At 36.3% G+C, this 21,761-nt stretch overlaps 1 protein-coding gene across 3 annotated transcripts in view; it reads left to right on the top strand.

The window, feature by feature from the left end:
• SPG11 (SPG11 vesicle trafficking associated, spatacsin) overlaps positions 1-21,761 on the top strand; it is a 78,853-nt gene that overhangs the window by 34,637 nt on the left and 22,455 nt on the right. For all 3 annotated transcript variants that reach the window (XR_013993447.1, XR_013993448.1, XM_081049939.1), the window contains exons 17-27: positions 575-681; positions 2,432-2,577; positions 4,109-4,270; positions 6,488-6,554; positions 9,672-9,837; positions 10,844-11,049; positions 11,313-11,421; positions 12,379-12,538; positions 13,471-13,743; positions 14,596-14,796; positions 15,581-15,688. Coding sequence is in view for 1 of the 3 variants with exons in the window: in XM_081049939.1 (XP_080906065.1) it covers positions 575-681; positions 2,432-2,577; positions 4,109-4,270; positions 6,488-6,554; positions 9,672-9,837; positions 10,844-11,049; positions 11,313-11,421; positions 12,379-12,538; positions 13,471-13,743; positions 14,596-14,796; positions 15,581-15,688 (1,705 nt within the window). In the remaining 2 variants the exon portion in view is untranslated. The remainder of the gene's footprint in view (positions 1-574; positions 682-2,431; positions 2,578-4,108; positions 4,271-6,487; positions 6,555-9,671; positions 9,838-10,843; positions 11,050-11,312; positions 11,422-12,378; positions 12,539-13,470; positions 13,744-14,595; positions 14,797-15,580; positions 15,689-21,761) is intronic.

Genomic DNA, 21,761 nt, shown 5'->3' with positions numbered 1-21,761 from the left:
GATTTAATTTTACTTATGTTTGATTGCAGAGCCCACTTTCAGTGTGCTAATGAGAATATTTTGTGTAGTAAAAATTCTGGTGCATATCTTTGAGGCTCACTTAGACGCAGAAATGTTTTCCCCAGAGCTACTAGCAAGAGAAGATTTAAAAGCTGTATTTTCAAAGAACCTGTTCTGAGCCTAAACTCCTGGGTCCTACCTTCTCTGTAGTTGTGTAAAGGTTTTTAAAAACTTCTTAAGTTAGAAAATGCTAAAGAGTTTTTGTTGTAAAAAACAATAAAATATAAAGTATCTTAAAGTAAAGGTATCTGTTAATCTTATACAGAGCTGGTAAAATTTCATCATGGTAGTAAACACATTTTAAATAACATTATCTCTGTTTCTAAAATGTTCTCTATTTACAGATCATAATGAATACGTAAAACACAACTCCCACGAGAGTGGGAGATATTATAGTTACCTTCTAATTCCAAGGATTTTTTTTTAATGCTAGTTATCACCTGAGCAAACATGATTACAATTATTTGTCTTATCCTGTATGTTAATCAGAGTTTATTTTTTGTTTTACATACAGCCTTAGTCCTACAAATTGTCCCTTTTTGGAAAAAAAAGAATTGCATGAAGCTTACCCTTGGTTTGAATTTTTAGTTCAGTGTCGACAAGTTTCCAGTAATTTAACAGGTATGGATGCACTAAATACAAAAATTTCTCTGGATAAATAACTGGTCTTTCAGAGGGCATTTGACTTGTGACCTCTTTTAAGTAAATCATTTGGCTGTGGACAAATATCTGACCATAATCTAGGCTCAAGCTTTGTTTAAGAAGCAGAGACCAAAAACGTTAGCCAAGAAAAGCCAGACGGAGCAGACAGTGTGTTGTGTTCTCTTTCTCTGTCAGCGTCATGCTCTGTTCTCTGTGTATCTCTCATCCTACCAGTTTATCACAGACTGAATTCCTAATCTCTGCCAGATTGACACCCTTTCTCCATGAAGAAGTGGTCTGTCTTCTAGGTCTGTCTGCCCTGAACTCTTTTAGTGAGGAACTCCAGGTGGAGTGAAAAGAAATTCACATGTGTGGGATTGTTGTGTCTTCTGTACTAGAGCTGCTGATGGAGAGCCTTGCCCCAGTTATACTCAGATAGAAAAGCTCTGTTGAGGGCTTAGCTGGTGGTATTTTAGAGATTCTGGAAAGGACGGCCAAAAAATGTCACCAATGTTTCACTTTTATGTAGTGTCCAGTTTCTCTCCATAAGAAGAATTTTTTCATAATGTGTTTTTTTTTTGCTTTGTTTTATTTGTTCTTTTGGCGCTGATTCTAAAATACGTTCATTGTGGAAAAAACAAAACAAAAAAAACTTGGAAGCCATAGACAACTATTGAGAAGATAATATGTCTATGGTAGATAGCCTAGGTAGATAGGAGGATCCATTGATAATTCTTGATATATTTTAATGTATTTTGTTCCAGTTATTTTCTCTGTACTTTTCTAAACCTAGTTTATATTGTATTTCATTCATCTAACAAATATTTATTGAGCTCCTACCTTGTGACAGTCTGTAGGTGCTAGGGATACAACTAGAAACATCTATTATTTGAATACTGCTTTTTCCATGTATAATAGTAATTATAAGAATTTTCCTGTATTCCTAGAGACAATGACCATTTTATGTCTACATAATATTTCACTGTATGGATATACTTTTATATACTATTCTCTCATTTTTTAAACATTGAGGCTGTTTTCAGGGTTTTTTCTCCTATAAAGAATACTCTTGAACATAAAATTTTTGTCCTTGTTTCAGATTATTTCTTTAGTACACAGATAGGATCCTGGATATAAAATTACTGGGTCAAAGATTATACACATTTTGAAGGTTGTTGTGCTAAGGCAAGATTGCTTTCCAGGGGGGTTTGTACCATTTTATCCGTAAGTCCCAGCTTCTACACACCCTGACCAGCTCTGTGATTGAGGATGATTGTTTTTCAAAATCATTGCTGTTTTAATAGGTGATACATTATAAGCATATAATTATTTTAAAGTGCACTTCTTTATTGCTAGTGAATTATATACTTTTATGTGTCAGACATTTATATTTCTTCATTTGTGAAATGGTTGTTTCTTTTATCCATTTATCTGTTCGAGTCAGTATTTTGGGCATTGATTTGTGTGAGCTCTTTATTGAAGACATTAATCTTTAGGTTGTCATTTAGGTTGTTGTTCATTCCCCCCCCCCCCAGTTTATTAGTAACTTTCAATTTTCTTTGAATAGAAGTTTTTATTTTTATGTAGACAAATCTTTCCTCTTTGTGATGTTTTCCTATTGCTTTTAAATTTATAAAGTTCTTACTGTGGATATAGTTAAAATCAATTTTCTCAGAATTGTGTACTTCTTAATTTATATTAAAGAGAAAAACATACTCTTATTTTCCAGATCCTAAACTGATTTTCCAGGCTAGCCTTGCAAACGCTCAGATACTGATTCCCAGCAACCAGGCCAGTGTAAGCAGTATGCTGTTAGAAGGACATACCCTCTTGGCCCTTGCTACCACAATGTATGCTCCTGGGGGTGTCAGCCAGGTATGGATAGCACCTTTACCTGTTATGGCAAATAGGACTGATTTTTTTTTTTTTTAATTGGGGAAGGGGAACAGGACTTTATTGGGGAACAGTGTGTACTTCCAGGACTTTTTTCCAAGTCAAGTTGTTGTCCTTTCAATCTTAGTTGTGGAGGGTGCCGTTCAGCTTCAAGTTGTTGTCCTTTCAGTCTTAGTTGTGGAGGGCGCAGCTCAGCTCCAGGTCCAGTTGCTGTTTCTAGTTGCAGGGGGCACAGCCTACCATTCTTTACGGGAGTCGAACTGGCAGCCTTGTGGTTGAGAGCCCGTGCTCCAACCAACTGAGCCATCCGGGAGCTCAGTGGCAGCTCAGCTCAAGGTGCCGTGTTCAATCTTAGTTGCAGGGGGCGGAGCCCACCATCCCTTGGGGGACTTGAGGAATCGAACTGGCAACCTTGTGGTTGAGAGCCCACTGGCCCATGTGGGAATCGAACCCACAGCCTTCGGAGTTAGGAGCATGGACCTCTAACCGCCTGAGCCATCGGGCCAGCCCAAATAGGATTGATTTTAAAGTTAGCAGAACTATCTATGGATTTTCTAGAAATCATTTGATATTAAAATGTAAACACTTACAAGCATTTCATTAAAGAGCATAAAAAATGGGTGAACTTTAAAATTTTATATCATCTTAAGTTGAAAAGGAATTAATATGTTGTATAGAGATTATTTTTTTCCTTTGTTTTCTTACGCTCCGGATCCGGATAGAATCCGGATCTGATTGTTCCTGGGACTAAGTATACTTTAGATCTATGGCTTGGTAATTACTCTACTTTTTGTCCTCTTAGAGAGGTTAAAAGGAAATCTTAACTATTAGCTACCCATATGAACTCTTTTGAGGGACCTAGTGGAAATTTGCCCTTTTCTCCTTTTTGTGCCTGGTTAGAAGAAACTTAAGAATGCTTTTAAATATCTAATCTTCTAAAGTTTCTTATTGATGCTAGCTTAATTTAATACCACGTCTTTTTAGATTATTGCAATATACCTTAATATGGTTATTTATTCTGCTTTTGATCACCTGTCAGACATCAGTTATAGAATAACTTGAGAGCTGAAGGAGAGGGACCTAGGAGTCATCTAGCCTAGTAGTTATTTTTCTTTTAAAATATTTACTAAATATCTAATTAAACATTTAATATTTGAATATTTTAAACATTGTAGTAGCAGAACCGTTTTTGAACAATATATATATTTCCGTTTTTGAACAATATATATATTTCACATATAGTTTGAAAACCACTGGTCCAGCTGAACTTCCTAATTTTGTAGATGAGGAAACTGAGGCCTGATATTAAATATCTAGCCTGGGGTCACACAGGTAATTTATCCTAGAACCAGAACTAGAATTATTGCCTTCTGACTCCATGTCCCATGCTGTTTTCATTACCATGTACTCTCTCAAGCTAATCTTGTTTCAAAAGTTTCTTGTGGAAAAATGACTTAAGTTTGGAGAAGAGGAAAACATTACTCTGTACCATGTTATCTGTCTTTTTATTTAGGTTGTTCAGAATGAAGAAAATGAGAACTGTTTGAAGAAAGTAGATCCCCAGCTACTGAAGATGGCATTAACTCCTTATCCCAAGCTAAAAACTGCTCTCTTTCCACAGTACACTGCCCCTAGTGTCTTGCCACCCGATATTACACTCTACCACCTTATTCAGGTACAGTATTTAGGTGGCTGGTATTTAGGGAAGTCAGTCAGTGTTCAGCCAGAGAAACAGAAACCACTTTGGGTTTTTCAAATGGAGAACATTTAACATAGGGAATTACTTGCACAGAGTAATAGCAGAATGGAGAAACCAAATGTGTGATGGTGAACAACCCCAAAATTGACAAAGAACAAAACCATCAACACCTTTAAGGCTACACAAATATTTCTGGGTGTTATTAGAACCCAGAAGTTGGAGCCATCTGTGAGAGCTAAACTCACAACCAGGCTGCCTAACAGGAGCTAGGAATGTAGAAGGTGGGGCTGGAACCTTGGAGGAAATGTCCCAGAAAACACAGAAGGGGGAAAATATCTTAGTTTCTCTCCTTTTCCCACCTTTAATCTCCCATGTTGTCTCTCATCGCTAAACTAATCTGCTAGCCAAAGGGCAAATGGACTCGGGAAATGCAGTTCTCTGCAGGTACAGGGAGAGCAGGGAATGGTGAAAATGGATCTGAGAGCAAGTAGATAGTTGACCTTTATATTTGTCTGCTGCGTTCTTCAAAAGTCACTCCATTCTACCACTGATAACTCTTGTCTCTTCTCAGTGAACAGGGCTGTTTATTTAAATCAATGCTTCTTAACCTTTTTCAGGACAAAGACCTGAATGTGAGAGAGCTATGAGTCCTCTACACAGAAAAAATTGCACAGATGCATATAATTTTGCTTATATTTCAAAGGAATTCACAGATTCCTTGAAACTTATTCAGTGTTCCTCAGTTAAAAACACCTTCTTTGGTTCATTTCTCATTTCTAAGTGGTTTTGCTTTTTTTTTCTGGGTATACATATTCCCATAGTATCTTCAATTCAAAATAAGCTCTATAATTCTATAAAAGTTCAAAATCTCTCTTACTCTCATGTGAGGAATTCTTAGGGTATAGACTATTGCTGCTCAAAAATGTGGTCCCCAGGTGGGTACCAGTCCTTGAATTGCTTGTTGCTGAGATGAGATTAGATTCTTGCACCAGAATGTAAATCTGTATCACTACCGTGTTTCCCTGAAAATAAAAGCTAGCTGGGCAATCAGCTTTAATGCATCTTTTGGAGCAAAAATTATAATATAAGACCCAATATTATATTAAATTAAATTATATTATATTACATTATACTCAGTTTTATATTATAGTAAAATAAGGATGGGTCTTACATTAATTTTTGCTCCAGAAAAACGCATTAGAACTGATTGTCCAGGTAGGTCTTATTTTTGGAGAAACGGTAAGTACACTGTTTAGTTTAGCAAGCTTTTTTTTTTTTTTTTTTTTTTTTTTTTTTTTTTTTAACGTAGCAGGAATTTCTTAAAGGAATCAGGAAACTGGATTTATATTTATCACAAGCTTATCTCATTAGAGTCTAGCACTGGTATAAACTATATATAAGTGGATTATATAAAAACAGTTTCACTACCTAAAGTAGATTCAATCAGCCTACAACATAAGTGATTTCAGGTCCTTCTTTGTTCTGTTTTCAGCTTGACTCATGCAGCTTTTTAGTCCTGTTATCTTAGGAAAAGTATTGCTGCCTTAAAAGACCACAAATTCTCCCTTGATTTAAAATCAAAGCTGCTTCCTCCTTAGCTGTCTAAATCTTGACTTAATAGTTTTGTTTTCTTTCTTCTGTATTCCTCCCATTATCTGTTTATAGTCTTTGCTAAACTTCTGGCCTAGAAAAATTTCAGTCACTGCTCCCTGCTCTCAAAACTTTCCTGATTGACTTAACCATGAGACTGTTTTTTTTCTTCGTTGTCGATATGCTCGTCACATTTCTTTAACCTTTGATCTGACTGTCTTTCTCTTCCTTTCCTGACCTGCTTTAGCTTCACCTTGTCAGGTTTACATGGTAACATTTTCTAGCCTCATAGTCTTCTTGTCTTTTGTTTCCAATAGCATTTCTGCTTCTACCAAAAGAGTGCACTTTACAGACATAATTTGAAGTGAAAAGAGAGTCTTTAAAAGGAGCATAGCCAGTTCTATTTTTATTAAAATAGAAAAGTGTCTCATACATTCTTTTTGTTTTTAGCCTTGTTCAAAGAATTTATATCCAGAAAGATAAGGTTTTTAATTGCTTTGGAGAAAGGAAGCGGATCACCTGTTAATTCCTTTCATATAATTTTGTTTACTTATTTTAGAATCAGTTAACTTGAATACTTATTTGACTTTTCCTCTTTTTCAGTCATTATTACCCTTTGATGCTAGCAGGTTGTTTGGCTGGCAATCTGCCAACACACTAGCTATAGGAGGTAAGTCATTATCCGTATTTTTTGCCTTGAAAGCATTACAGCAGTGTTGACCACAGGAGTTAATTTATGTAAAATCAATGTAGTTTTTTTTTCACTGCTTTCTGTTTTAAAAATGAAGGCACATTTCAGTGGAAAACATTTTCTAGGAAACTGAATTGAAAACATATTGTGAGTTAAAAGTATTAGGTCACTAGTGCTATACTTGCTGAGAAATGTAATGTGCTTAAATGTCTCCCTTTCCAAAAATCCCTTTGTTAGCAGTATCTTATTATAAAGGTTAAAAGCATAGATGTGGGCCTTAGACAAATCCTGGCTCTACCACGTATTAACTGTATGACCTTGGTTAAGTGATTTAACCTCTCTTCAATTGCCTATAAAATAAGTTTAATAACAGTGCTCACCTCTTATGTTATATTGAGAATGAAAGGAGACAAAGCATTTAAAAAGCTCTCAGTTCCTGGCACATGGTCAGCACCAGATGCACAAACACTGCAGTCCTCTCTAGACCATAAGCATTTCTCTGATTTATATACCGTTCTTTCTCCCTCTCCCTCTCCTTCTTCTCCCTCTCCCTATCCCGCTCCCTCTCCCTCTTTATCTTTTTTTTAAAAATTAGGTTGGTGCAAAAGTAATTGTGGGTTTAACAGGTTAAAAATAATTGCAAAAAACCACAGTTACTTTTGCACCAACCTAATAGTATAGTTCACATACATGTGTCATTCTTTTTTTTTTTTAATTGGGGAAGGGGAACAGTGTGTGCTTCCAGGACTTTTTTCCAAGTCAAGTTGTTGTCCTTTCAATCTTAGTTGTGAAGGGTGCAGTTCAGCTTCAAGTTGTTGTCCTTTCAGTCTTAGTTGTGGAGGGCGCAGCTCAGCTCCAGGTCCAGTTGCCATTTCTAGGTTCAGGGGGCACAGCCCACCATCCCTTGCGGGAGTCGAACCAGCAACCTTGTGGTTGAGAGGACGCGCTCCAACCAACTGAGCCATCCAGGAGCTCAGCGGCAGCTCAGCTCAAGGTGCCATGTTCAATCTTAGTTTCAGGGGGTGCTGCCCACCACCCCTTGTGGGATTCGAGGAATCGAACTGGCAACCTTGTGGTTGAGAGCCCACTGGCCCATGTGGGAATCGAACCGGCAGCCTTCGGAGTTAGGAGCATGGAGCTCCAACCACCTGAGCCACTGTGCCTGCCCCCACACGTGTCATTCTTAAACTCTGCTTTTTCTTTTTTTTTCTTTTGCATTTAGAATTAGCCTTTAATGTCATGTTACCTGGGTGCCTCCACCTATGTATTACTCTAAAGTAGGCTTCAAATTAGTATTTGCACATAATACACAACCTGTAAATATTTATTGATATAAATAAAAATGAATTTTCTAATGTGCTAGTTCTATAAGTTCAAATTTCAATATATTGAATTTACCTGGTGTCGAGCCCATTGCAGTGCCAAGCATATAATAGATGTTCAGTAAATATTTGTTGAGTGCTTAAAAAGTAGTGCTTATTGCATTTTCAAATGATAATACATGTTCTAATCTCAGTTACTAGAGAGTAGACAGAATCCCTTTCCTGTTCTAGCACCTCCAACGCCAGGGCCTTGACGTCCCTCTTGGAGAGGGAGCACTCTGCTAGGTACACTAGGGAAACACAGGAAATTGAAGGTATGTTCCCTGCCTGGTTTTTAGAAGTTTAAAACATATTTGAGCAAATAAAGAACAAAGTAAATGAAACAATTATGAAAACATACTACAGAAGTATAAAATTGGAGAATTGTATTTAATTAGAATGTTTACTAATTTTTTCATATGGTTTTACCACTGAAAGGGGATGTAAAGCAACTGCAGGGTGAATTTGTTTCTGCGGCAGGCCAGAGAAAATTTGCCCTTTGGGTAGAATTTTCTTTTACACACAATCTCCACACTAGCCCCCAACCACTAAAAAAATCAGGGTCTTATCTGAATAAAAAACTCAAGTTAACTCATTTAGCACCTGGAAGTACCATATACTTTTCATGTACTCAGCAAATATTCAATGAATGAATGAATGGTTTTATATGGAATTATAAGTTGCCAAAGTTACTCTGATCTCAAAGAACACAGATGAGGCATGTGACAATTTTTTAATCTCAAAGGGGGTGTGCTTTTAAGTAATAGCTTTGTAAGATGACAGACACCATTAAGGTCTTTGTCTTTTTTTGTAGGGGCCAAGTCACAATATAAAGTGACTTTGGAATTCCGTGGAAGGATAAAACTTTATTTCAGAAATAGGCTTTGAACTTTGAGAATAAGAACACATGCATTGTTTTCTAGAATTGGTTCCTTACCAGTTCAGAATGTTATTTTATCTCTTTTTTTAAAAATCAGTAGTAAGTGGTTAAGAGCCAATTAAATAGTAGGGCTTGACAGGAGTGGTTATTTCATACTAACTTCTCACATCTAAATATCTTATGACTTTAAATTTCTCTAAGAAGAGAAAAAAATTTTTTTCTGCTGTTTTCATGGGCACAGAGGAACTTTAAACTGAGCTGCTCTGCTGGTCTTGGAAAGGTGATACCAACAGGTGCTCTATGAATGCAGCATCAAAAAATACAGTTAGTAGTGATAACAAAAGGAGGGTATTAATATGGAGGAAAAGATGTTCTCAAAGTATATATTGGAGAAAGTTATATAGTGATTTGGCTTTGGTGAATACAGGACTCATAAATATGTTAAGTAGGGATTTCATTGCATAATGGACTGGGTGAATGAATTAAAAAGCTCCTTTTGCTGATCGTTGGCAGAGGTTTGGTTGCTAAAGGGTTATTGCCATTGTGAAATTAAAGGATCATCAAATATAGAATTAAAGCATCTAAAATTACAAGTAAATTCAATGAGGGAAAAGCATGATTTATAAGTTTTTTTTGCAGTTTCTCAGGTACACATTTTTGCATAAAATGAGGGCTACCTTTCCACATCAAAATAAAATTACTACATTTTGGTGGTTCAAAGTGATACACAGTGGTACAAAACGATTATAGCAACCAGTTTTCTTTTACCATTACAGACTTAAGTTTTCCATGTACAAATTTGCAGTTAATCGTGGTGAGGTGCAGAGGGTTAATATCGTTTCATTTCCCCCGCAGATGCATCGAGTCATCTCCCACATTTCTCTAGCCCTGACCTGGTTAATAAATATGCAATAGTAGAACGTCTGAATTTTGCTTATTATTTATATCATGGACGGCCATCGTTTGCATTTGGTACTTTTCTGGTCCAGGAATTAACCAAGAGCAAGACACCCAAGCAGCTGTGAGTATTTAAAACGTAATTTGTACTCTTAGTAAAAGGCATATCTGTATTTTACACGTGCATTAAAAAAGCATACTGGAAACATGTATACAGAGTTAACACTAATTATATTTGAATGGCAATTTTTTTCATTTGTGCTTTTCTGTGTGTATCTCAAGTTTTTGGCATTTAGCATGTGTTACTTTTGTTAATAGGAAAAAAGATTAAAATATATTTTAAAAGATAAACATATTTTAAAATTGTATTTTAATAAAATGATCCAGGAGCTTGCCAAATGTTAGCAGGTACTCTAAAGGGAGAATTCTATAATGAGATGTGAATTCTGTATTTAAAGTCTTTGTCTTTTATGATTCATGTTTATAAAAAAAGCACAGAATTGGGAGGAGTATTGGATATAATCAGCAGTTAAACAGAGATTTACTTTACTGGTTTGTTTTATAAAATTAACAAAGTAATGTATTTTTATGGTAAAATATTCAGGTAGCTCAGAAGGGTGAATAATGAAAGATAAGAGTCCCTCAGTCTCCTATCCTCATTCTGCATAATAAAAAAATGTGGTTAATATTTTGTGTCTTCCCTTGAAAAATGTCTGTGCATATAAAAGTACATATGAGTCCTTTAAAAGGTATGTCAGACTTTATGATGTCAGACTTTAAGTGGCATTAATTTTTTTGGTAGTTTGTGTACATACTCATAATTGATAAGATCACAAGCTGGCAATCTTTTGGAAATTCTACTCCATGTTCCTGGATGAAGTTAGAAGCAAGAATAATTTGGACTATGAGTAGGTGTTTTAGAAGAAGGTAAAAGTTAAGGAAATGGGAGGCTTATGGAGCCAGAAGACAGCTAAAAACTATGAAGAACCTAAACGGATGTGTGCAAGGGGCTCAAAAAGGGAAGGAAGAAGAAGTTATATACACCATGTATTGCTGATGCAATTCCATCTGCTTTTCCTGGTGAGAAAGTTTTCATGTGCTGATGTGATTTTGATTCTTTTCTTTTTCAGGGTCCAGCAAGTAGGCAATGAAGCTTATGTCTTAGGCCTCTCCTCCTTCTACATACCTTCAATAGGAGCTGCCTGTGTTTGTTTCTTAGAATTGCTTGGCCTCGACAGCCTCAAACTCAGAGTTGATATGAAAGTGGCCAATATAATCCTGAGCTACAAGTGTAGAAATGAAGATGCTCAGTACAGCTTTATCAGAGAGTCTCTAGGTACAGCACCTTTCTTTCTGCGGCTTGGTTTATTTAGAGGACAGGGGATGAATAGGATTATGGCATTGAATTGTGAGTGGTTGGGGGGAAATAGTTATATTCCATTTTCATCCTTTTCCTGCAGATTTTTTTTTTTTTTTTAACTCACTTTCTTGGGCCCTTTAGCTGTGTGCTGAAATGACCCTGGGCCACACTCTTCAAATAGAAGTGCCCAATTCCTGACTTCTTCTCTTGACCAAATTTGTTGCTTATATTTCTTATAGCTGAAAAACTGTCTAAACTGGCTGCAGGTGAAAAGGCAACCAAAGAAGAATTGCTTGTTCTTTTAGAAGAAGGTATATGGAACAGCATTCAGCAACAGGAAATACAGAGGTTTGTGAGTTGTAATCCTAACCTCTTTTCCAGCAAGCTTTTATTCCATGTGTGTTTGCCTAGTTTTTCTTCCAACACCTTAGATGTTTTCACCGGTCTCCGTAAACCTTATCTTTTTACTCATGCAGCATCTAGCAGATACTCAGTAAATGGATAATGGGTTTTAATTGCATCTTACTGTCAGTAAAAGGAGAGTAAAAATAATGATTTCCTCTTTAGAGATGGAGTTTCCAAGAGATGGAGAGGAGCTTTGTCTCCTCCACTGCCCTACTGGTCAGGGAAGTCTTTTAAGTGTTACATGTTGAAATCATTTCAGAAGATGTGGGATGGATCTCAGAAAATTTGATTCTGATGTCCTTAATTTTTTCTTACCAATATATGCCAGTTGATAATGGAAGTTGAGGTGACCATCTGTCCACAGACCCATTTCCTTATAAATTCATGCCATCTTCCCTCTGTGCTATCCCCCTGGGGCTAATCCAGCTACCTTAGACCTTGGGAACACACCATTCTTCTGTAACTCCTGTCACTGACGCTGTTTTTAATAGCTTCTACTTTCCGCAGGAACAGGTACCCTCCCCTTGCTGAGGAAACCCAGGCACCTGTCAGGACTCTGATTCTTTAAAGTGAATCATGAGAGATAATTAAGCACATAGGAAATAGTCTTGAGTGACTACTTTCTCAATTCTCCCAAAGACTGTACATAGCTAGTTTGATAGATATGTGGTGATAAAAGGAATGAATTGTGCCAGACGCCCATAAGGCAGCTATTGTGCGTTATGGGTAAGAGTCCTTTTTTGTTTTTTTCAAAGTAGTTTACTAAATATTTGGTATTTGTTGAAAGGGTTTTTAGAGAATATACTGTAGTTTATTTAATTTTTACTAATTATTCAGTTTAAAACTAAAGCAATATTTTAACAAATTATTTTCCTCTGCCACTCACATCCCTGATCACAGGTTATCCAGTGAATCTAGCAGCCAGTGGGCATTAGTGGTACAGTTCTGCGGTCTCCACAATATGAAACTGAGCACATCTTACCTTAGAGAATGTGCCAAAGCAAATGATTGGCTACAGTTCATTATTCACAGCCAGCTCCATAATTACCACCCAGAGGAGGTAAGCCACTGATTGTTGCCAGTTATTCAAGAAGAGGGTATTGGAACACTTTTTAGAAGAAAAAGTGTTCTTCCTGTTGTGACCACATAGACTTTTGTTTGATATGATACTATTATTTTCACTAAAATTTCAGTGGGTTGGCTTCAGACAAAGGACGACTAGTCATTAGTACTAAAGAGATGAAGGAAGAGTTTTCTAACTCCAGATTGCATATGGAAATTCACTGAAAAGCAACAAACAATTTTGTAAAATTATACGTGGTCAGACAATTAAGTTTGTGAACTCATGCTAGAAAAAGTGCTACACACCTCATTGCTGAATATCACTATAGTCATCTCTGAAGTACTCCCCTTGGGAAGCTATGCACTGACACCAACACCTAATCCACCCTTCAAAACAATTTTGGAATTCTTTTTCTGGAATGGCCATCAGAGCTGTCATCATATTACCCTTGATGTTCTGAATGTTATCAAAATGTCTTCCTTTCAATATTTCCTTTATCTTCAGATAAAGAAAGAAGTCATTAGGGGCCAGATCAGCTGAGTAGGGAGGGTATTCCAATACGGTTACTTGTTTACTGGCTAAAAACTCCTTCACAGACAGTGCCGTGTGAGCTGGTGCATTGTTGTGATGCAAGAGCCATGAATTGTTGGCGAAAAGTTCAGGTCGTCTAACTTTTTCACTCAGCCTTTTCAGCACTTCCAAATAGTAAACTTGGTTAAGTGTTTGTCCAGTTGGTACAAATTCATAATGAATAATCCCTTCGATATCAAAGAAAGGTTAGCAACATTGCTGCAGCAGGTTCGTGAACTTGTCGTGTGGTCACTTCTGACACAATTCAGGTAGAGAGAAAACAATTTTGCCTATTCCTTTCTCTATTTCAGCTCCAGCTGAAATGGTTGTCTGTTTTAATCACCTAATTTGTTTTCTAGGTAAAATCTCTTCTCCAATATTTCAGCCCTGTCCTTCAAGACCACTTAAGTCTGGCTTTTGAGAACTTGCCCTCAGTGTCCAATTCCAGAATGGACAGTGATCAATTCTGCAACAGGTCCCTCCAGGAACTCCAGAGAAGCAAAGAAGAGATGACTGATTTCTTTGAAATTCTGCTCCAGTCCTCAGAGGAGCCAAACTCCTGGTGCTGGCTCCTGGCTGAAGCACTGAAACAACAGGCTCCTATTCTTAGTGTCCTGGCCTCATGTCTCCAGGTGAGGATCATGAGAAGCCTAAATTAAGGACCCTGAGACCAATAGAAAAAGTGGGAAAGGATGGGGAAGGCTGATAATCAGAGAGGACATGGGGGATGATGACAGTGAGGCTCTAGCATGTGTTTCCAAGGTCACTGAAACTTTTTATGCTTCTCCAGCTTAGGATTCGGGTCATCTAGTGCACTTCCTTTTACCATGACATTTGGTAACTTAATAGGTCAGAGCCTTGGTTGTTGGTTTCCAGTCATAGAGAAGGATGCTTTGGTAAACTGCCCATCACTTCCTCTTGAGCAAGGAAGAGGGATGCTCTAGACCAGGGGTGTCCAAACTGCGGCCCGCGGGCCAACTGCGGCCTGCAATCCATTTTTTATTGGCCCGCAGCAAATTCCAAAAATATATTTAGTTTACTTAAATAAACCAGGTGAGGCAATACGTACTTCACCTCGAGTGAGTGGCCCGGCTGTTTGTGTATTTTACTGCATAGGGCCCTTGGTGCAAAACGTTGAAAAAAGTTTGGACACCCCTGCTCTAGACAGTCCCTTGTCCAGCAGTTCTGTGGAGGGCAGTCATGTTTTTGTATACTTAGTGTTTCCCTGACTTCCACGTATATCCTCTTAGTCTCTTGGCCGTTTGACCTGCCACACTCTACAGGATGGTTTATAAATGCCCCTTTGTTGTTCATTAGAGTTTGTTTCATGCTTGAAGGCTTTTCAAGCCATTTTAACCGATTTATTGAGGTAACTTGTTCCAAACAGGAAGCATCCCTAGTTGTAGCGCTACTGCAAGTTTTCTCTGTCAGGTAATGTAGGCCCGGTTGTTACTGCATTTTGAAAAGTTCTTATCCAATGGCAGGATGCCAGTGCTATTCCCTGTCTCTGTGTTTGGGTCATCACTTCTGTGGAGGACAGTGTCGCAGCTGAAGCAATGGGACACATTCAGGGCTCAATGGAGAGCCACACCTGGGACCTTGAGGACCTCTCAGTCATTTGGAGAACATTATTAACAAGGCAGAAGAGCAAAACTCTCATCAGAGGTTTCCAGCTTTTCTTTAAGGTAGCAATAATCACTTCATTTCTTTCCTGAGTTTAAAAGTGTTACTTCAGAATGTCCCACAGTGACATTTTCAATTATTCCTATTCCTGGATTTTTTTTTTTTTTTTTTTTTTTTTTTTTTTTTTTTTTTTTTTTTTAGCCAACAGCAAATAATGATGATAAGGAACTATCATTTATTTATTAGAGTACTTTCTATACATTATTTTAGTCAAGTCTCATAGTAATCCTATACTAAGATAATGCTGTATGAGGATACTATGAAGTGGTCTTGTCCTCATTTTACAGACTAATAAACCAAGGCTTACAAAACCTAAGTAACATGCACAGGGTCTCAAAGTACTTTAGTAAGTGGTGTGCCTGCAGTTCAGATCCATCATTCCTAATTCCCAAACTCCTGTCCTCTGACTGAAAAGCTCCCACTGAAGTGATGGGACTGTGTGGATTGATGCCACAGACAGCAGTAAATGGGCAGGTCAGTGGAGTCCATTATCCAGGAGTGTGTGTAGCACCATCTTGTAGAACGTCTCCTGCTCATGTGCAGTGGACTGAGTATAGAATAGACAGAAAATGACTGAGTAGGTGTACCTGGACTGAGTTTTTTTTTCCCAAAGGAAGAAAATATAAATTTAACTTCCTTTCTTTTTAACATACACAATTTAATCCTATGGAGCTGTTATTAATAGTATTTATTTTTTACTTTAACCTTCTCTTATATCGGCATTATTTATGAGAAAATAGTATTAAGTTCAGGATTTTGTAATTTCATTCAAATTCTTCTTCAAAGGATTCCCCATTACTATTGATGATGGAGATGTATGAACTGTGTATGTTCTTCAAGAATTATAAGGAAGCTGAAGGTAAACTACTGGAGTTCCAGAAGAGCCTCGAAACTGTAAGTTGGAATTATCATGCTCTTTCTCGCTGATCTGAAATTTGTTATAGTGGCCTGTTGTCTGCCAGGAGTCAGGATGTGGCAGCAGGTGAATAGCTGTTATGTGGCATAATTCAAACAAAACAATTAGTGGTGTCCCAGAGATAGGGAGGCACAGTAGGAGTTGCAGTAGCCTTGCCTACAGCACCTTAGTTGCCAGGGATGACAGAGAGGTTTTATCTAAGGTGCTAACTCTGATCAGTATTTTGCTGCTGCAGCCAAGCTCAGTGGGAAAGGAATTAATGCTTTCTGCTCTGGATGCTAGAGCGGAGTGTGGTGGTTCATCGGCCACATTCTGCCAATCCAAGATGGCTCCATCAGTGTTGAGTGTGAAGGGTGTCTAATACTGCTTTATTCACGGTGACAGAAAATAATGGCTTTTTTCATCAACACTCTTCGTGGTCCCATCCAAATGATGCTGAGCCTTGTGGTCAATTTTAGGCTGTACCTATCGATGCTTGGCTTGCTTCAGGCCTATTTATCATGTAAAATTAATTGATCATATGGAAAAAAAAAAGTTATGAGACAGGAAAAGAATTAGCCTTAATCCTGCTTGGGGTTTTGGCACTAATGCCTTCTCTAACCCTAAAAGAGCTCTATGATAAATGAGACAAAACGATACACTGATTCATCTGACCACTACACTGTACACCTGAAACTCATATAAAATAATATTGAATGTCAACTGTAACTGAAAAAAAAATTAAAAAAACAACTATATACTACCCAGCAAGTATATCACAGTGGAACCTCAGTATAGGCTTTTGTTCTCAATCACATTTGTTTTAACTGTAGTGAAGATTTCAAAGCTACGGTATTATTTGAAAATGCAGAATCAGATATGCCCAATGTTCCTACATAACAGAAGATAGGGACATTAATTTCCTTGGTCTATCACTACCTATTACTGGGGCACTCATACCTAGCAGGTGTCTTCTTCTTCCTTTTTTTTTTATTATTGTGGTCAAATACACATATTTACACAATACACAATATTCATTTACCATCTTAGCCATTTTTAAGTGTATAGTTCAGTGGTATTAAATACATTTACATTGTTGTACAGTCATCACCACCATCCATCTCCATAACTCTTTTCATCTTGTAAAGCTGAAACTCTATAGCCACTAAACAATTGTCCCCTACCCTTATTCTCCCCTACCCTATTCTCCCCTACCCTTAGCCACCGGCAACTACCATTCTGCTTTCGGTATTTATGATTTTGACTACTCTAAATACTCATATAAGTGGAATCATACAGAATTTGTCTTTATTTAGTATAACATCCTCAAAATTCATCCATGTTGTAGCAATATGCCAGGACTTTCTTTCTTTTTAATGCTAAATAATATTCCAGTGTGTGTGTGTGTGTACATATACACACACACCACATTTTGTTAATCTATTCATTCATAGGTGGACATTTGTGTTGCTTCCACATTTTAGCTATTGTGAATAACGCTGCTATGAACATGGTATACAAATATCTCTCCAAGGTCCTGCTTTCAATTTTTTGGGGTATCTACTTAGGAGTGGAATTGCTGTATGATATGGTAATTATATTTTTAATATTTTGAGGAACTACCATACTGTTTTCCACAGTGGCTGTACCATTTTACATTCCCACTAGTAGTGCACAAGAGTTCTAATTTCTCCACATCCTTGCCAACACTTGTTTTCTGTGTGTGTTTTTTTGTAGTAGTCATACTAATGGGTATGAGGCGGTGTCTCATTGTAGTTTTGATATGCACGTCCCTAATGATTAATGATATTGAGCATATCTTCATGTGCTTATTGGTCACTTGTAAATCTACTTTGGAGAAATGTCTGTTCGAGTCCTTTGCCCATTTTTGAATCAAGTTATTTGGTTTTTAGTTTTTGAGTTTTAGAAATTATCTGTATATTCTGGATATTAATCCCGATTTGCAGTTATTTTCTCCCATTCTGTGAGTTGCCTTTTTAACCTGTTGATAATGTCTTTTTATGCACAAAATTTTAAAATTTTCAAGAAGTCCAATTTGTATATTTTTTTGTTATCTGTGCCTTTGGTGTCATATCCAAGAAATCGTTGCCAAATCCAGTGTTGTGAAACTTTTGTCCTATTTTTTTCTAGGCGTTTTATTGTTTTATATATTATATTTAGGTCTTTGGCCCTATTTGGAGTTAATTTTTGTATATCTTGTTAGGTAAGGGTCCAACTTTATTCTTTTGCATGTACTTATCCAGTTTTGCCAGCACCTTTTTTTTTTTTCTTCTTTTTTTTTAAGGAAGGCACAGTTCACAGTGGCCCATGCACTGGCAACACAGTGGCCCAAACTGGCAACCTTGTGCTACCAACACCCACCGCTCTAACCAGCTGAGCTAACCGGCCAACCCCATGCCAGCACCTTTTGTTGATAAGACTATCCTTTCCTCATTGGACTTGGCACCCTTGTCAAAAACTATTTAGCCACATATGCAAAGATTTATTTCTGAGCTTTCTGTTCTATCCATTGGTCTATGGGTCTGTCTCTATCCTAATACCACACTATTTTGATTACCTTTGTGTAAGTTATAAAATGAGGAAAGAGTCCTCTAGTTTTGTTCTTTCTCAAGGTTGTTTGACTATTCGGGATCCCTTGAGATTCCATATGATTTTAGAATGGGTTTTTCTATTTCTGTTAAAAAAAAATAATTGGGATTTTAATAGGGATTTCATTGAATCTGTAGATCGCTTTGGATAATATTGACATGTAGACACTAAGATTTCCAGTCTATGAACATGGGTTGTGTTTCAGTTTATTTATATCTTTTAATTTCTTTTAGCAGCATTTTTAGTTTTCGTTGTACAAGTCTTTTACCTCCCTTGTTAATTCCTAAATATTTTATTCTTTTTGATGTTATTGGAAATGCAATTCTTTTTGTAATTTACTTTTCAGATTTTCATTGTTTTTATATAGAAATTAAACTGATTTTTGTTTGTTGACTTTGTATCCTGCTACTTTGCTGAATTCATTAATTCTAAATGTTTTTGTGGAATCCTGGGTTTTCTGCATATAAAATCATATCTTCTGCAAACAGAGATAATTTTACTTTTTTCTTTCCAATTTGGATGCCTTTTATTTCTTTTTCTTCTCTAAAAGCTCTGGCTGGAACTTCCAGCACTAATAGAAGTGGTGAAAGTGGGCATTCTTGCCTTGTTCCTGATCTTAGAGGACTGCTTTCAGTCTTTCACCATTGAGTCGGCTGTTTACTGTGGATTTTTCATATATGGATTTTATTTTATGGAGGTAGTTTCCTTCTATTCCGCATATATTGAGTGTTTTTATCATGAAATGGTGTTGAATTTTGTCAGATACTTTTTCTGCATTAAATAAGATGATCATGTGTTTTTTTTCTTTCATTCTGTTGATGGGATATACATTGCTTTTTGTATGTTGAACTATCCTTGCATTCCAGGAATAAATCCCATTTGGTAAAAGAGTGTATAATCTTTTTAACATGCTTGAATTCAGTTTGCTAGTATTTTATTGAGGATTTTTGCAACAATATTCATAAAGGACATTAGTATGTAGTTTTCTGGTAGTGTCTTTGTCTTTAGTGTCAACATTATGTTGGTTTCACAGAATGAGTTAGGCAGTGTTCTGTCCTCTTCAGTTTTTTGTTAAAGTTTGAGAAGGGTTGGTATTAATATTTTGAATGTTTGGTATAGAATTCTCCAGTGAAGCCATAAGGTCCAAGCTTTTCTTTGCTGGGAGATTTTTCACTGCTGATTCACTTTCCTTACTAGTTAATAGGTCTCTTCAGATTATCTATTTCTTTGTAATTTAGTCTTGGTAGGTTTTGTGTTTCTAGGAATTTGTCGATTTCATCTAGGTTATCCAGTTTTTCAGCATACAGTTTTTTGTAGTACTCTCTTATTCTTTTTATTTCTGTAGAATAGGTAGTAATGTCCCTACTTTCATTTATGATTTAAGTAATTTGAGTCTTCTCTCTTTTAAAAAATGTGTTGTTTAATTTTCACAGTTTTGTGAGTTTTCCAGTTTCCTTTTGTTATTGACTTCTAACTTAATCCCGTTTTGGTCAGAGAAGATACTTTGTATGATATCTTATCTTTTAAAATCTATTTAGACTTAATTTGTAGCCTAACATATAGTCTATTGTGGAAAATACTCCATGTGCACTTGAGAAGAATGTGTTTTTTATTGTTTCCTTCTGTCTGGTTATTCTGTCAATTATTGTGAGTGTGGTATAATAATAGTTGGAGACTATTATTATAGAACTCTCCATTTCTCCCTTCAGTTTCATCAGTTTTTGCTTCATATATTTTGATAGTGTGTCATTAGGTGTGTAAATGTTTATAATTGTTATATTTTCTTGTATTGAATTTTCTATTACTATATAATGACTTTTTTTGCCTCTTGTAACCTATTTTGATTTAAAGTCTATTTTGTCTAATATTAGTATAACCACCCCTATTCTCTTTTGGTTACTATTTTCATGGAACACCTTTTTCCATCTTTTCACTTTGAACCTATATCTTTGAATCTCAGTGAGTCTCTTGTAGATAGCATATAGTTGGATCATTTTATTAATGCTGCCAATCCTTGTCTTTTAATTGGAGCGTTTAATTTATATTTAAATTATATTTAAATTACATTTAAATATAAAATTATATTATATTTATATTATTTATATAATTTATATTAATTTATATTTAAAGTAATTACTGACAGGAGGGACTTTTTTCATTGTGCTATTTTCTATATGCCTTATAGCTTTTATGTCCTTAATTTCTTGCATTACTGTCTTTTATGTTTAGTTGATTTTTTGTAGTGAAATGTTTAAATTCCTTTCTCATTTCATTTTGTGTGTATTCTATAGCTATTTTCTTTGTGATTACCATGGCGAATTACACTTAACATCCAGAAGTTACACTGTAATTTTAATATATACCAGCTTAACTTCAATAACATACAAAACTCCTTTACAGCTCTATCCCCACCCCTTTTTGTTTTTGTCACAAAATTACATATTTATACATTGTGTACCCCCAAACTTTAACTCTTTTCAGTGCATTAGTCACTTAAATTATGAAGAAAACAAAATTTGGTGTTATAAACCAAGTTGCAGTAATATTAGCTTTTATACTAACATTAGTTCTTTTTTTAATGTATTAATCTCTTAAATCATATAAAAAACAAAACAAAAAAACATTGCTACAATAATACTAGCTTTAATAATTGCCTGTGTATTTACCTTTTTTGAGCTCTTTATTTCTCCATACAACTTCAAAGTACTATCTTGTGTCCTTTCATTTTACTGTGCAGGACTCCATTGAGTATTTCTTAGAGTAGGTCTAGTGGTCAAGAACTCTCTCAGCTTTTGTCTACATGGAAATGTCTTTTCTCCCTGAGTTTTCAAGGGTAGTTTTGCCAGATATAGGGTTCTTGGTTGATAGTTTTTGTTTGCTTTGTTTTGTTAATTTGGGCATTTAAGTGTATTGACCCATTGTCTCCAAAGTTTCTGCTGAGAAATCTGCCAATAATCTTATTGTGGATAACTTGTATGTGATTAGCCACTTCTCTCTCAATGCCTTTAAGATCCTCTCTTTGTATTTGAAAGTTTGATTATAATGTCTTAGCTTAGGTCTTTTTGAGTTCATCCTTAAAAAAAAACAAGAACCCAAAACGTTAACAGCACTTTTATTTGTAGTAGCCAGGGACTGGAACCATCCAGGTGTCCTTCAGCAGGTGAATGGTTAAGGAAACTGTGGTGCATGCATACTATGGGATACTCTTCAGCAATACAAGGGAATGAACTAGATATTTACAACAACCTGGATGAATCTCCAGGTAATCATACTAAGTGGGAAAAAAAAGGATTCCATTTAGATAACATTCTTGAAATGACAGAATCTAAAAATGGTGGTAAAAGTTGTGTTTGCCCTGGGTTAGACTGAGGATGGGTGGTAGATAAGGTTATAAAAAGGCAACAGGAGGGATCCTTGCGGTGATGGAAAGTTCTGTATCTTGACTGTGGTGGTGGATACAGG

The sequence above is a fragment of the Rhinolophus hipposideros genome (genome assembly GCF_964194185.1).
Source record: "Rhinolophus hipposideros genome assembly, chromosome: 5".
Classification (NCBI taxonomy): Eukaryota; Metazoa; Chordata; class Mammalia; order Chiroptera; family Rhinolophidae; genus Rhinolophus; species Rhinolophus hipposideros.
The sequence above is the reverse complement of the archived record's forward strand: the minus strand, read 5'-3'. Positions and strand labels throughout refer to the sequence as shown.